Below are 17,118 nucleotides of genomic sequence, written 5' to 3'. Positions count from 1 at the left end.
GCAAACTCAGATCGGCATCATTGAAATCATGAAATCATTGAACCAAATGGGGAAAACAGCTCTCATTTTCATTATATGTTTTTAGCCTCGTATGTGCTACAGGACGACTCACTGAAAAACGAAAACATTCCAAATCCCATTGCTAAACTTGTCTTCTAGCGAGCCCTGAAAAACCCCCAGCCGTACAACATGCTGCAGTTTTCAGCCGATTTTCATACATATGAAAATATACATATTAGCATGAACCATATGAAACTGCCTTTTTTCTGGGTCAAAAATGGTTGAATATTGGCAATTTCATATGGCCTCACCTACTATACTGCCCAGATTCAATAGATTCCAGAGTTGAGGAAATTTATCATGAAAAGTGCACAAAATAAATGTGAAGGTTACAAAAGTTCCATTTGATCCCAAACATTTCAATATGTCTCATACTCTTATCAGCATGGCCAATTTTTAACATCTCCCCTATACTTTTAAGTTGAAGACAAAATAATATACGTGACGGATATTTAGATAAGGTTTCCCCACATTCATAGAGACTTCTAAAAACAATAAGTGTAACTTTAGAGAAAGGGATGATAGTCCTGTAGGAGACTTATTTTAAGTCTCTGTGATTGATTTCAGGGAATGAGTCAATGTCTTACTCTCACGGTGCTGGGATAGGTAGAATAAGCACTGATTTTGTATTCTGGTAGTCATTAGCGTATGACCATAAACAAACTAGTTAACCTCACTGACCCCTAATTTCTTTGTTTAAATGGTTTAAAAATAAATAAAAGTTAATTCTGTTGTGGAAATTAAATAATATATTGAAAGTTCAGCGCTCAGCTCCTTAACTGTTGTTCAGTAACTATTTAATCAAATCTGAATCTCACTGAATTCCTAGATTTTCAGAGGAGGACCCTTGGAAGCTGGTAGAGAACTTGTTAAATATATTTACAAGCACTTCCTGTTTGAGTGTGTTCTACCTTCCCGAGCACACGAAGATTCAGGATATTTCAAAGGGATGTATCATTCATCCTTATGCCAGTTTTTTGCTGGGTTAAAGGACAAGCTTCTATGAAACAGGGGCTGTTGAAATCTAACAGGATAAATAAGTCACATCTGACATCTCAACAATTAGAGTTTGTCCAATTAGCATAGACTGGGAAATTCCAAAGGGAATGGCCCTGTGGGAAACGAAGCTACTTGTCTGGAGAGGCTTTCCAGAGAGTGATATGAATCTTAACCAAATCTATTGAATAATTGTCTCTGGCTAATTCGATTAGTTTTAACTTGAATAATGAAGCCTCCAACAGTATTTAATGTAACAGGCCTGAAGTCCAGAAATTGCTCTTTTTAGTAGACCTAAACAATTAGGAACGAGATACATGGCAGAGTGCAATTAATGGGCACAGCTAGAGAGGCAATTTCTCCAAGGAACTGCAGCACAAAACTGTCTCCCAATTGAGAAAGATGGTGGCTTTTGGGGGGAAGGGGAGGATGCACTATTTGCTCCAAGTAACAAATCGACAACTTCCATTTGACTTTTCTGCAAACCAAACCAAGTTCAAAGTTGGTCCAAATTCTGTAATCTGGACATTTCTCCTCTACAGTCACAGTTTCAAAACTCTTAGGATTTCTTAAACTAGAAGCCCTTCTAAATATATCAGAAGACTCAGCTGCTGTTCTGAACTATATTCCACATAGAGTTGCTCTATCACAGCAACCTGTCTGCGGGCTCAGTAAATAGGGTATAAGAAAATGTCTGCTATTGCCATCTCTTGGTCTCCTGGATGCTTCCATCTGCAACCCCCTCCCAACCTTTCTAAAGATTTCCCTCCCACTAGAAACATGTTTGCCTTCCTGCTCAACGGATGTTTCATTCAGAATAAGACATACTTGCTAAAATGGGGAGTTTCAGCAGCCCTAACAGTTTTCCAGTTGATATGACAGCTCTGACAATTTTGTACTTCTGATCAAATGATTGATCATGCTTTTGACAAAAATTGGAACATATTCTGTCAGGACATTGGCACTGAGCTACAAAATTGTGTGTGTGTGTGTGTGTGTGTGTGTGTGTTTAACAGAAAAAAGTGAACTAAACTACTTTTGGAAAGCAAGAAAAATACAAAATTATCCATTAGTCACAGTTGAACAAATTATATAGGGTTCTTACAACATGCAGACATCTTTTATTAGTTTATTTTTAATTAAAAAACTCATCTTTTATTACTTAAATTTACCAGCTACTGCTTGCAAGGTAAACCACTGAGATCATCCTTGAGTTTCCAACTCTGGAAAATGAGAATAGATGGGGATCCATAATGCAGGTATCAGAGCCTGGGATAATATGCAAGGCTTTTTGCATCTTGGCTGCTGGCATTTCAGTGAGGTGAATTAGTCTGTCTCCTTAAGAGGACAGAGACAAGGACAGGATTCTAGCATCTGTAAAGATTCCCTCATGCTGTGTGGGGTGGGAGGACTGAGCATTTTGGAGATACACCCTTTGCTAATGTGTTTAAGTATAACCACCTTCAAGAAAAAATACTATAGAAAATCCAAACTTTAAAAACTAATTAAGGGAATTTTTATTTAATTAAAAAAAGAAAGACCACAGAGTTCTTGTAAATAGTCTGTTCCCCTGGTGCATTGAAATCAATTAGATTTACTAGCAAAACAGCAAAGTTTCAGGAGAACATTATTCTGAATAACTGACTCAGCTAAACTATTAACGGAGGGGAAAGTAGTTGAAGAATCTGATCTAATTATTTAAAATCCCGGCATCGTATTACCCACATGGCCTTTGTCAAACGCCACATCTGTTATTCTGCGTACATTCACGTGGCTCATGAGGTATGTTTTTCCTTCAAAATTCACCATTTACAAAGAGAAAGGGCAGGTGCTTATGACTAGTGGAAGGACATCATCTACCCTAAAAGGAGCTTTATTTTACCTGAGATTTGGTACAAGATCACCTACCAGAATCATTTTGTCCAAAGGGGTGGCTTTGCACCAGTGAAACATGCCACTGCTATCGAGGTGGTCAGACTCTCGCTCCATTTCGTATAGAAAAGTCCTAGATACGGAGAATGTAGAAAGTTAGCCTGGGAACACTTGGGGCTCTGGTGTAACAAAGCATGATGTTAAACTCACTGGAGCCTCAAACCCGAAGTGAAGAATAACATAAGGAAGATGACCTCGGGTCTATGAGACCCCCAAATAGAGATGCATGTCTGAATGTCTTCACAGCTGAAGACATACTAAGCACTTTGGGCAAAAGCCATCAAGAATTGTGTGTGTGTGCGTACGTGTGTGTGTACGTGTGTGTGTGTGTATGTTTAACAGACACACCAGTCTCTCTTTCTAACTTAGATTAACTGCCTTGAGGGTGGTCACTTCTGCTCTTAATTTTGCTACCGTGCTGATGCTACTGCTGCTTGGGAGAAATCATGAGAGGTGTTTTGTGCACCTGAATACAGAACTTAAAAGGCCGTGAGATCGAATCGTGAGTGGTATACCTCTCTCCGTAACCTGTTTTCCTCTTGTCTCCTTTCCATATCTTTTCTTATGGGTCTCTTTTGAAACATCCTTACTTATTAAATGCAGCTTGCATCCTTTACAGCTTCCATCACCAGCCTTCATTTGACTAAAATTTGCTCAAACCTTGGTCTAAGTCTCGGCAAAGCCGTCCATGTAATCACCCTACATTGCCATCAGGCACAATGCTTGTCATGTCATGTATTCAACCACCAAAAGGGTTTGAGGAGCTTTTGAAAAACCCCACTCCCATCCCAAGGAATATATATGTGCTTGTGAGAGAAGAAAGGAAACCCTTCAAGAATCACAGAGAGGTTTGGGTTAGAAAGGACCTGTTCAAGTCGAGAGAATCCAGGCATAGACTGCAGAAACAACCTCAAATCTCAAGGGCTTAACCCAACACAGGTTATTTCTCACCCACACTATGTATTTTACTGAGGTGAACAGGTATCTCTGCTCTACACAGCCATTCAGAGTCTTAGGGGGACAGAGGCTCTACCATCTTAAAGGTACACCCCCTGGAACATGCATCCCCCTTGGTCATTAAGGCAAGAGAAGAGAGAGAGATGAGCCCAGGCATTTAACTGCCTTGGCCCAAATCGACAAGTCATTGCACCTCACATTTCATTGGCCAGAACGAGTCACATGGCTCACACTTCATTGGCCAGAACGAGTCACATGGCTCACATTTCATTGGCCAGAATAAGTCACACATGGCTCACATTTCATTGGCCAGAACCAGTCACATGGCTCACATTTCATTGGCCAGAATGAGTCACATGGCTCCTGCTCACTTTACAGGGCTGAGGAACATGGGAAGCATCTGAAATATCTGCTGAGCATTTCTGTCTCTTTCAGAGACTTTAAAGAACACCCCTTAGTTTACGGATAAAAGTCAAAGAGCTAACAGACTGTAAAGTTGACACTTGAATATAATGCTGAGGTTGAGATTACTGGTGCTCACAATGTCCAATTTTCCTTTCCTGCCTCAGCAGATGGGTGGGTTAGGTGGGGCCACATGATTCATTCTGGCCAATGACATGTGAGAAGTGATGGCTGATGTAGGGAGAAGCCCTCACGTGATTCTTCAGGCTCCCTCCCAACCTGCTGCAGAAATGGCCAGCCTGAGTACATGAGTGACTGCGTGGAGCCGAGTCCCTGCCTCCTTGGCCTGCGCTGGGCATGTAACGTGAACACGAAGGACACTGTTGTTGCGCTAAGCCACTGAGGTTTCACGGTTGCTCCCACAGCATTAGTCTGCCCTATCCTAATACAAATACCTTTTCCAAAATGCACGTTCCATAGTATTAGCAGCTGGAGAAGTCCCGAGGAAATGATATCTGTAAGCAAATAAATTTTTAGAGAAGTATCCCCTCTTTGAAATTCACCCCACAGCTTAGCATATCAAAGGTTCTGAAAAGTCTTGCAAAAGAGATATCCTTTAAAATTTGTATAATCCAGTGTTTTTTGCACACTTCTTTGATCACAAAAACTTTTACTATTTACTTAGGTACTTACTACTTAAAAACATCTGTTACTATGCCTTGAAATGCCTTTTCTGATGTACCGTACTATGTCACACTATAGGTTCAGTCCCGGTAACCAGTAGCTTATGACAGCATTCTCCTGTGAGATTTTACTATACATCCTGGGACTAATACGACCTATTGTTCTTTGTGCTGAAGGGTTAGGGGTTTTCCCTGTTAATTAATACAGCTTGTTATTCAACACCTGGTTCAAAGACTCAGCTCCAACGTATTTTGCTCTCTTTAACCAGGTTAGTTTCTAAACTACTATCTGATGTCATGCTTTTTCAGACAAAGGAACTTAAACTTAGATCAACATCAGACCTAAACTAATGGGATAGAGAGAGGACCCAGACAGAGAAGCTGGGGTGGGGGACTTGAGGCACTGGAGAAGGGTTTAGAAAAGTAGAGAGGCTAACTGCTAACGAGATCAGTCAAGGACTAGGAGCAATCCCTTATTTTCCTCTCCATTGGAGACCTACCTACAAAGTTAGTGGATTCTAGTCGTCTACCTAGGCAGAAGATGTTGTAAAGTTAAACCTCAAGGTCAGCTTGACCAAAATGAGGTATCTTGCTAATTCAAATTCACAGCTTTTGGTGGTTTAAATATCCATAAGTCATGAGTCCCAACTCAGCATCCTAAAAGCCACACAGGCTCTCTTAATGGTGATGGCTAGACAGGACCACGGTGTTGGCTTTATGCCAAGCTTGTTAAAGGGAGCACACCAAGACCCTAGTCTGGTTTTGATTTTTATCAGGATTTGGAGAATTGGCTGTGTTACTCATTCATAGCAGCTTGTTGCTCTCCATGCGTAGTTTCCTAGACACCGTCCCTCAGGTGTTGATATAATATACCCAAGCTACCTTCAGGAGGTGGCTTCCTGCTCTCTGCCCTCAGCGCCCCTGTCTACAATAACTTCCCCTACTTTTCTTCTGGTCACTTTCTTCAGCTCTTTTGCCACTTCTTCTAATGCTTCCTTTCCCCGCGCCCACCCCCCATAATGAATAAAGAGTCCTTGGTCTGGAGATGAAAGGCCCTTTTGGCAGATAGAAGATGATCTTCTCCCAAGCACATTTAACTTGACCCAGAGTAGCAAATAAATCACTGTACACTTTTCTATCATAATAAAAAGCATGATCTATGTAGCCAAGATGTCACAGAAAACATCTTTCTTCATTCTGATGTTATGGAAAACAGATATGCCTTAGAGGAAACACCTGCTGGAGACCTGCATTAAAGAAAAGGCTGGAGGAGACCCACTTCATCATAAAGGCATCCATCCAGTGTCCTTGCTAAAGCAAAACCTGATGCGATTCAGCTCACCATCCCTTAACTAAAGCTCCCTTCTGCCATATGCCTTGCAAATGACATGATTCTTTCAGAAATATACTCCCCTAGAGAGACTAATAAATCATCTATGAGAATGTGCAGTACTAGCAGTCTTAGAACTTGGAAACAAGGATTGTATCATAAAGGCTGACTCTATTGGAGGGAAAGGTAGCCACAGGGCACCATCCAGGTCATTCAGGGCAAAGAAGAAGAGCCACATCTTGACCACAGGGAGAAGCCTCTTGGGTGAGGGGGTCTTTCTGTGTAAGACAGGCTGGGAGAAATAAGGTGGGAGTTATCAGAGAGTGCCCTCAGCAGGACATGCTTGGGGTGATGGTGGGGTTGGTTCACTAGTCACAAGACAGGCTTCTTACTGTCCGAGCAAAGTGTGGTACCTTCCCTGGGAGAACCGAGGTGGTAACGGACCCTGAAATGTCCTCAGTCAGGTCTTGCCTTCCACCTTTGGAAGCCGAGAGGCTCAGTGTGCTGGGTGAGGACCTGTGGATGTGCAGAGCCATATGTGAAGGAAGCCGCCAGCCTTCTTTGCTGACAACTGCCTTCTTCAGGCTGCTTTGATATTCATGAAGCAAATGTCTTGTGAGCACAAGCTTGGACATAGCTCAGCTAAGGAAGGCAGGCTCCTTTCCTCTCTGTTTTCTGGAACCATTCTGAAGAGAACTTCTTTCCTCCTGTGCCCATAGCAACTTATCTTGTATGAATCCTATCAGTTAAAGGAAAATATAAATGAAGCACCATGTGCCTTTTGTTTCCAATGGCGGCACCCGATGAGACACAGATCCAGCCATGCAGGGAAACCACCATTAAGAAGGTGGGGGGTAGGTATCAGTGCCAGGTCAGGAAGCGTGATCTCCTAGAGTGTAAGTCTGCCTCCTTATTTCCTCCAACAAACAGACTTGACTCAGATGATTCTTGAAAATGATCCGTCAGTGCATGGGACCCTCCCTTTCACAATATCCATTAGAAAGCTCTAAAAGCACCGACAGTTCCTTTTTTTTTGTCTTGCAGGTCTCATTTTTGGATGTGTTAGGAAACCCTGGCGCGTGACCATTCCATCTGAAACCTCTTTACAACTCCACAGGTGGCTTGTAAATTCTTAGGAGAGAGTTTTCGGGCCTGGATGCAGAACAATATATTTTTTGCTCCAGACTTGAGGTGAATAAAAACAATATGTTTCATCAAGTCTTAGCACAGAGAGAAGGACAAGTCCCTCGGCTGAGCACTGGGGAGGAGAGGAGGGATGTGTGCTTGTTTCCAGGAGTTTCAGTGCCCTTCTTGGTCCAGTCTTTGGAAAAATCCCTTGCCGCTGCCTCTTGAAAGCAGCCATCAAGTTCCCGCCAAAAATGGAGGGAAAATTCTCAGTCCCAGGATGCCTTTGGTGCTGCTGAGGATTCTGTATCTTGCAGGCTACAACTGCCTTCTCCCCAGGGACTTTGGCACAGGTAGTGACAAGGCTATGCAGTTCACACTTAACCTGGAAGTAGTCATTTATTGTCAATTCTGACTACCACCTTTTGTGTTCTGGGAAAGAGGAAATCACCTAAAATTTAGGAATGTGAGGGCACGCTGTATAATCTCTGCTTCCCCCCACCTCTCTCTCAGACTTACACACACACACACACCTCTATATACATGACACACATATACACACACCTCTATACACACACACACACGCTATAGTCAAACTTCAGAATATGAGTCTTTATGGTCATATTATGATTTCATTTTTCTGGGTTTCACCGGATGCCGCTTACTCATTACAAAGCATTATTTTTACTTTGGAGGGAAACATAAGGCGTAAAAATGCGGATTATTTTTTGCAGCCCATTCGCCTAGGAACCTGGGCATGGGCAAGTGGAAAAGGGCTCCTGTGAGCGCTGAGAAGCCTCAAGACTAAGCAACCGGGGAAGGAGCTCATGAGGGTGACGGGCACAACTCACTTTCCCTGTTAAAAAGGGCTCTGTGGGGGCTTCCCTGGTGGCGCAGTGGTTGGGGGTCCGCCTGCCGATGCAGGGGACACGGGTTTGTGCCCCGGTCCGGGAAGATCCCACATGCCGCGGAGCGGCTGGGCCCGTGAGCCATGGCCGCTGAGCCTGTGCATCCGGAGCCTGTGCTCCGCAACGGGAGAGGCCACAGCAGTGAGAGGCCCGCGTACAGCACAAAAAAAAGGCTCTGTGATCACGTCCTTTTTGATGAGAAGGGGAAAGGGAACACCAGGCTCTGCGTCTCCCACCCGCAGCTTGACCAGATCTCCTTGCTGAGACTCCTTTACTGGGTAAGAAAGTGAGAAAGCCTGCCACAAAATCTCATGGGGCGTGACATACGTTGACAGCAGGCTGGTTATCTCCAAAGCTCCAAGCCCTCTTGGTAGTCATGTGGGAAACCTTAGGGAAGGAGGGGAATAAGAAACCTGGGGGTGGGAGGGATAAACTGGGAGGTTGGGATTGACATATACACACTACTATATATAACACAGATAACTAATAAGAACCTACTGTATAGCACAGGAACTCTACTCAGGACTCTGTAAATGGCCTATATAGGAACAGAATCTAAAAAAGAGTGGATATATGTATATGTATAATTGACTCACTTTGCTGTACAGCAGAAACTAATACAACATTGTAAATCAACTATACTCCAATAAAAATTAATTAAAAAAAAAAAAAAAGGAAACCCATTGTGGGGCAGCTAGGATAACCGACTCTGCTGGGTGGCTTAAGACTCTGGTGTTCCGGACAAGAGACTTCAGGACTAACACTGGTCACTCGATGGCCAGAATGGGGATACTTTTCCCTGATAATCTGAAAAGCTCCTAGAGAGAGAGGAAGAAGGGGGAAGGAAGAATAAAGCCTTGAAACGCTGTGCCCAGAACACCTTCCACACCTCCACGTTTATAGGTAATTCTGGCTGATGTTCAATGGAAGGAAAGACAGTTGGGTGGCTGGAGCCCTGGAGGTTTTACGACAAGAAGCTTCCAGCAAATTGTATCTTCCAGATTCCCTCTTGTTCCTGTCTCCTAATTCCTGGCATATACAACACCTTCCCTAAGTTATTGAGGAATTATTGACTTTAGTGGTAAAGAGTGTTGGTATGATTTTTTAAAAATCTGAAAATATTTTAAAAAAGAGAGGTGTTAAACTTCAGGACATCATTGTATTCAGTGTAATCTCATTTCAGTCTACACAGGAGAATGTAAACTGTGTTCTAGTGTAAACCAAATCAGCTGTGAGTAGGGTGCTCTGTTTGCCTTTAAATGCTGCTTTCCAGATGGAGTCTATCAAATCCATGGCCTCTGTTTTCCATGTTTACCATTTGAAATCTCCGCAAAGACATTTTTTCCACCCTCTTGCCTTAGAAGTTAGACCCGAGGTCAGAATGGCCCTGGCCCAGGTTAAGGCAAGAAGGGGAGGGTGTTTCCATTAGATAAACCCAGATCTGAGCTCACACGTGACATCTCTCTGCTCAGTTTTGCTTTATTTCTGATGGGTGTAAGCTGACAGATTCTCTGCAGAGCGTATTCTGTGAAAGCATTCATGTAGGCATCTAAGAACTTAAAATTGTTACCAGACGGGAGATGGAGGAGAAAGATAAACAAGGACAATTTCCTCTTCCTCACCCATTCCGCAGATGGACCCTCATTTAAATCCCTTTATATTGATATTTTGTGGATATTGCATTTGGGATTTCCTACAATGTGAGGACAAATGAGACAATACCTGGAGCAGCAGCGACTTTAATAAAGGCTGGAGTCTGTGCCCTGGGCAGGGGAGCCCAGGGCACAGGGCAAGCCTCACCTCTCCTGGGAAAGAATTCCTCAGCCAGTCTTTTCAGCATGAGGTTGTATTTTCAGGTGCCCTTTCCAACACTTTCTAAATATCGAACGACACAGTGAACATAGAAGTTGATCTAAATGAAAAATATTTTCCTCCCTTAGACAGTATGGGACACAATCTTCCCTGTTCAATGGACTAGGAGATGAACGATTAAGTCAGTTATTCCGATACTTTTGATCTTAAAAAACACATTACGTGAGACAAAAGCAAATTTCAGGCAAAGGACTATTACTTTTTGTGGGGAGATAACGGAAGTGGGAGATAGGAATTTGAAATATCTGAAAACTAGTTCATTTTTCATTGTATTGATATACTTTCTAAGGTTTTAAGGGATTGAGCCTGGGTCAGAGATTAGGGTGACAAAAATGCTTTCCTTATGCGGTGGGTTGAGAGGCTTGGCCTTGACAATTACTAATAAGGATACCCCCCCACCAAAGACACTAGGAGGGGAAAACATAGCATCCATCAGAATGTTACAGGTGTGGGCGTGCATGAGTGCCTGGGTGTGCGTGTGTGTGTGAGAGAGAGAAAGAGAAAGAGGGAAGGGTATCAAACCGAAAGGTACACAAACTGTGTAGAGGACATAATTCCAGGATACGTGGATACTGGAATTTTTTTTTTTTTCTGTTAAAAGGGTGTTATTTGTGAAGTCTTCTTATCCACATTCCTTAGTGTCTCTGAAATCCCTGGGGCTGAAGGTCAAAATGGAGACAAATTATTAGTATGCTGGTGATTACAGATTTTTGGAAACACTGGAAGGACCTAATGATGTGTCGAGGGCCACAGACTTTAAAAACTTCCCCACATCTGGAAGCCATCTCTGGAGGGAAGCCTATGGAATAAAGGCATTCTGGGTGCTACAGCACTGTCCTTAGCACCCGTGACCTGTCAAGCAGCAACGGAGAGAATGGAGATGGACGCCACTTGGAATCAGTTGTGACACGGAGCCCTCCTCCCCTGCTATGTGTTACAAGATGGTTATTTTTAAAAAGTGGCCTGCCTTGATTAAAGGTGAAAAGTTAGAATTAGTGGTCTCTGGTGGGAGGGAAATGGTTGTGGTTAGTGTTCTTTAACAAGAAGAAGTGATTAAAGTTGGGCTGTTTTTAGGGGTGAAAGGTAAGAGTTGGGGTTTTTAGGTGGGAGACAGGAGTCACAGGGTGAGAGGGAAGGAAGGTCTCGAGCACTGTTACTGAGATGTCCCCTGTGTTTTAGGTCTTTACATTAAAGATGAATGAGAACAACGGGAAAGGAGGAGGATGCTCATACTGCCTTGTTCGCCTCTGAGATTAAGTTTCTGCAGCACATCAAGTACTTGACTTTTCGTATGTGTGACTACATGGGTGACATTCATTTCTGGATTTCTTGAAGCTGAGGTCTGTTGCATCAAGAAACCATCTGGAATGAGGTGTCATCTCACACCACTCAGAATGGGCATCATCAAAGAATCTACAAACAAGAAATGCTGGAGAGGGTGTGGAGAAAAGGGAACCCTCTTGCACTGTTGGTGGGAATGTAAATTGATACAGCCACTATGGAGGTTCCTTTAAAAACTAAAAATAGAACTACCATATGACCCAGCAATCCCACTACTGGGCATATACCCTGAGAAAACCATAATTCAAAAAGAGTCATGTACCACAATGTTCATTGCAGCTCTATTTATAATAGCCAGGACATGGAAGCAACCTAAGTGTCCATCAACAGATGAATGGATAAAGAAGATGTGGCACATATATACAATGGAATATTACTCAGCCATAAAAAGAAACGAAATTGAGTCATTTGTAGTGAGGTGGATGGACCTAGAGACTGTCATACAGAGTGAAGTAAGTCAGAAAGAAAAAAACAAATACCGTATGCTAACACATGTATATGGAATCTAAAAAAAAAAAAAAAGGTCATGAAAAACCTAGGGGCAGGATGGGAATAAAGACGCAGACCTACTAGAGAATGGACTTGAGGACACGGGGAGGGGGAAGGGTAAGCTGGGACAAAGTGAGAGAGTGGCATGGACATATATACACTACCAAATGTCAAATAGATAGCTAGTGGGAAGCAGCCGCATAGCACAGGGAGATCAGCTTGGTGCTTTGTGACCACCTAGAGGGGTGGAATAGGGAGGGTGGGAGGGAGGGAGATGCATGAGGGAAGAGATATGGGGATATATGTATATGTATAGCTGATTCACTTTGTTATACAGCAGAAACTAACACACCATTGTAAAGCAATTATACTCCAATAAAGATGTTAAAAAAAAAAAAAGAAAAAAGAAGCCATCTGGATGCCCCACCACTTCCCCCTATTGCCTAAGGTCCAGAAAGATACTTTGGGGAGTCGTGCATTGCCTTCCCAAAATAGTCTACTTAGGTGCAGCCATTTATAGGAGGGAGAGAGGGAGAGAGGGAGAAAGGGAGAGAGGGAGAAAGGGAGAGAGGGAGAGAGGGAGAGAGGGAGAGAAGGAGAGAGAGAGAGAGGGAGAAAGGGAGAGAGAGAGTGAGAAAGAGAGTTTCTACAACCTTTCTGGGAACCTTCCTATAATTTAAAAATCACCACCAAACATACACACACCTAAATGTCTCCTGTCCCATGGAACCATGGTATATGCTGATAAGTGAGTTGCGGCTTGCATCTTTCTTGCTACGTCTCACAGCACAAACAAGATCACCCCATGGTCCACCACTAGTCACCCAGCAGGCAGAAGTGCATGCATGAAGAGGGCTTCATTGCCCTTGTAGACCAAATGGACAACTCAAAATAATGCATTGTCAAGGTTTTCAGCTAAGAAGCTCTGGCTTTTATAAACTAGAGTAAACTGGCATCTGTTTAGAATTATACGGATACTTAACACAAATATAAATAATATTTAACTTCCTGGTGGGTCATTTCTGGACTGTTTTGCAAGAATGCAAATTCTTTCTTATAATCTCTTTCTCTTCCCTATCAAAATATCCATGGAAAAAGATTCTAAGTTATGCACGAGCTCTCATCACTCTGTGAAAGTAAAAAAAACTACATGTTTTGTGAAATCTTCTCTCAACCTCTTCAATTTGACCATCTGCCAGGAACCCATTCTCTTTTACTCAGGATTCTAGGGCAAAAGTCTAACAAAACCACAACAAATTTCAGATGTCTTGATTTTATTCAACTCTTTCTTTTATCTTCTATATTATTTTTTTAGTTTCAATGGGAACCTAAGATTATATAATTAAGGAGTCTATTGCACTTCACGGCAGTCTTTATTCACCTCTACTTTTCCAAGCTGTTCAACAGCCTTTTAATCTAAACTCAAAACTTTTAGTATGAGTTTGGGATGAGAATTAATGCCTTTGCGAACTTAACCTCTGCCTTTTATTTCCAGACATCTGATGTGATACTGGTCAACCTAACTATCTAGAACAGGATCAAAAATTTTTTTCTGTGAAGGGCCAGGTAGTAAACATGTTAAGCTTGCGGGTCAAGACACAAAACCGATATTGTATAGATATATAACAAGACCGAAAATAAATTTTCACAATTTCCCATTGATGATATTCAAAATATAGTCATAATCATAATAAATATATTTTCATATTACAGATCTAATGAAAAGAAATAAATTTTCAAAGGTATTTTGCTAAATTGGCATTCAAAGCTAGTGTTCTTACCATCAAAATCAATTGCAAATGTTCACATGTTAATGTTAATGAGATTTAATTCAAAGATTTATCATCTTTGCAAAAGTACGTTCACACAGATAGGTACCACCAAATACTGACAGTGATCCATGAACATATGATTCTAGTTGAGTATATTCATCGCTTAGAAGACATCATTAGACTCTTCTCTCGATATCTGCCTTTAGCATGTCATTATACGGCAGATTAACCACTTGCAATGGAAGGATAGGTGGAAACTCCTCAACTGAACAGCTAAATGAACTTAAAATACAGAAATTTCCCTTGCACTTGCATCAAAGTCCAAACAAACAAACAAACAAACACTACTGGAACTGAGATCAGAAAATACATCCATTGGAAATATGTATGGAAATAGTGATCACACCTTTTGTTTTAACTTCTGACATCATGGGAAATGTATAAAAGAGCATGACGTTTGTTGTGATTCAAAGAACAATAATTGCCATTTTAGTGACTTTTCATAAAATGAGTTTCATACATAAGCTGTTTTGTCTTTTAATTTTATGTTGATTTCATTAAGGAAAACAGTCAAACCTTCAGTGAATGCTAAGTTTTGAAGCCATTTAGTGTTCAATAAGTGATCAAGGGCAGATCTCATTCAGAAAAATTTCAGTCCTGACCCAGAGTTCAAAAAATGCCAATAAATCTTGACCACTACTAAGGTCTTAGATGGCTTTGCCATAGGGCAAGTCAGGATATTCAGCTTCTATTTCTGAAAGAATTCACAGCAATAACAATGGTGAAGTCCGTAAGAGCAAATGAAATTCACTGCTGACGCTACTGGCCCAATAACTCAGGATACATTAAAATATGTTCCACAAGATTCCAGCTGATGAAAAACACATACATTATATTCATACACGTAATGAATATACACAGTCGGCACACACCTTGCATTTCACAAGTTTTGTAAATTTGCCTGTGAATTTCTGCTCCACATATATTTTTACCACTATCAGTTGTAGTACATCTTAGTAGAGTCTACTTCATATTGTAATGAATTACTGTTGTCTCACCTTTTCTGAATATATTTTCATGTGGTAATTGTGCCATGCAGACCATTCACAGAGGCTAATTTTTCAGTTACTTCAAATTCAGCACTGGCTTCTTTAATAAACAACAATTAAACAGTATCAGTAACATTTATCAACTCATAATGAGCTAAGGGAAACCACTCAATATCATTTGCCTTATTTTTTAAATGACTACTGATACGGCTTCTAATGTCAACTATTCAAGCAACCATTTTTGCTGAAAGATTAATGGTATGGTAGTAAACAATTTCATTTTCTCTGGACACATGTGTTGACTGCTGCAATCAAATACAATGTAACTGGCTCACCATCAGAAAACGACTTCCCTTGCTTGGCTACCAAACGAGCCACTTATAAACAAACTTTGTTTGCAAATTCTGTTGTGATGAGATAGTCTTTTAAATTTTCCTAACTGTTGTAACAAGTGCTTTTGAATTAGGAATACTGTGATAAGTGCCTAATCTGATACTGTCAATGTATATTTCATTCATTTAGCACAGATATACTGTCACTGCAAATTCAACTGCTTCGCCATTGCAAGCCATTATATAAAAACAAGTGGTGGGCTGGGGATTTTGCCTGTAGCATGTAATTTTCTAGCCCCGATCTCGAACACACCCTGACATCATGGTAAATTTTTGCATGCACTAACTATAATTCTAACATGCTCGGTTTTTTGATTTGCAGATTAAAAGTGGCAAATTACAGTTGAAGAGAGGAGTTGCTGCAAAGAGATAGTTTTATACCAGCTCAAGTAATCACTGAAATTTTAATAGAAAGATAAAAAACAAAACTAGAAAAAGTAGCCATGGAGAAAAGCATTTGCAGATGGCAGTAAGGGCATCCAAAACTCCATTCTTTCATAAAAGCAATGAGAATACTGACAAAAATTCTCAAAATCAACTATTTCAGAACTCTGGAAATTAGCCAGATGCCTGAAGCAATCTGAGATGTGTTCAATTCAAGAAAAATGACAGAATCTTGATAAGAGGAGCAAGTTTTGTTGCATTTTAACTTGCCTATTCCCATCCCCCTCTCCCCAGCTCTACCGTAGCCTTGAAGTCCAAAGGCCTCAAAATCACAGTAGCCATGAAAACCAGCAGGCTAGCATCCACTGGAGAGGGAAGAATGGATTTGAACTTCCCCCAAAGCCCTATTCACACAAAATATCATTACTTAGCTTTATGGCAGCTCCCTGGAGACACCAATCACAGGACTTGTCTTTATTTGACCTGACGCCGAGCCTCCTCAGTGGGAATAGCAGGTTCCCCTGGGGAATTTTCCAAAAATGATGAGCAGCAATTGTTTAAAACTGCAGATACTTGAGGCAGAGATAACCGTGTGCCAAACAAGAGGCTAATCAAAATCCTTAAACAGAAAAGCTGGAGAATGAGAAGTCCATGGGGGTGGGGGGTTTGAAAAGCTTTTACTTATTCATTCTAGGAATCTAAAAGAAAACCACATGCATGTGAAAGGCTGTGCACCTGATACCCAGGAAACACCTGAGACATCCTTAATCCCTCGCATCTGGGTGACTTTGAGACTCTGCGCAAGAAGGAAGTAAAGGCTAAGGCAGAGCTGGAAACTGATGGAGTGTTTAAGGCATTCCCCAACGTGCACACAGAGCCCCTTGGCAGAGAGACCTACGGATTCAAGGCTTTTAAGTACTGTTAAAATGGCAACACTATCCAAACTGATCTGAAGTTTCAAATCAATCTCTAAGTTAGCTGTATTTTTTTTTTGGCAGAATTTGACAAACTGATTCTAAAATTAATATGGAAATTGAAGGGACCTAGAAAAACCAAACAATCTAGACAAAGAACAAAGTTGGGGAATCACACTTCCTGATTTCATAACTTACTACAAATTGCATTAATCAAGACAGTGTGCTACTTGCATAAAGATAGATATATAGATCAGTGGAACAGAATGGAGGCCAGATATAAACTCTTACTTTAATGGTCCATTCATTTTAACAAGGGTGCCAACATAATTCAGTGGGGAAAAGAATCGTATTTCCAACAGATACTGCTGGAACAACTGAATATCCACATGGAAAAGAAAGAAGTTGGACCTTTACCTTATATCTTCTATAAAAAATTAACTTAAATGGATCAAAGACTTAAATGTAAAAACCATAATTATTAAACTCTTAGAAGAAAACAGGTATAAATC

At 41.3% G+C, this 17,118-nt stretch overlaps 1 protein-coding gene across 2 annotated transcripts in view; it reads right to left on the bottom strand.

Annotated features, from left to right (window-relative positions):
* The window catches only part of KCNU1 (potassium calcium-activated channel subfamily U member 1), a 179,655-nt gene that overhangs the window by 31,265 nt on the left and 131,272 nt on the right, over positions 1-17,118 (bottom strand). For both annotated transcript variants that reach the window (XM_060291451.1, XM_060291452.1), the window contains 2 exons: positions 4,803-4,862; positions 2,965-3,061 (listed from right to left, as the gene is read on the bottom strand). In XM_060291451.1, the coding sequence (XP_060147434.1) occupies positions 2,965-3,061; positions 4,803-4,862 (157 nt within the window). The remainder of the gene's footprint in view (positions 1-2,964; positions 3,062-4,802; positions 4,863-17,118) is intronic.

Source organism: Globicephala melas, chromosome 21 (genome assembly GCF_963455315.2).
Source record: "Globicephala melas chromosome 21, mGloMel1.2, whole genome shotgun sequence".
In the NCBI taxonomy this organism is placed as follows: Eukaryota; Metazoa; Chordata; class Mammalia; order Artiodactyla; family Delphinidae; genus Globicephala; species Globicephala melas.
Note: the sequence above shows the minus strand (reverse complement) of the source record. Positions and strands in the feature narration are given on the sequence as shown.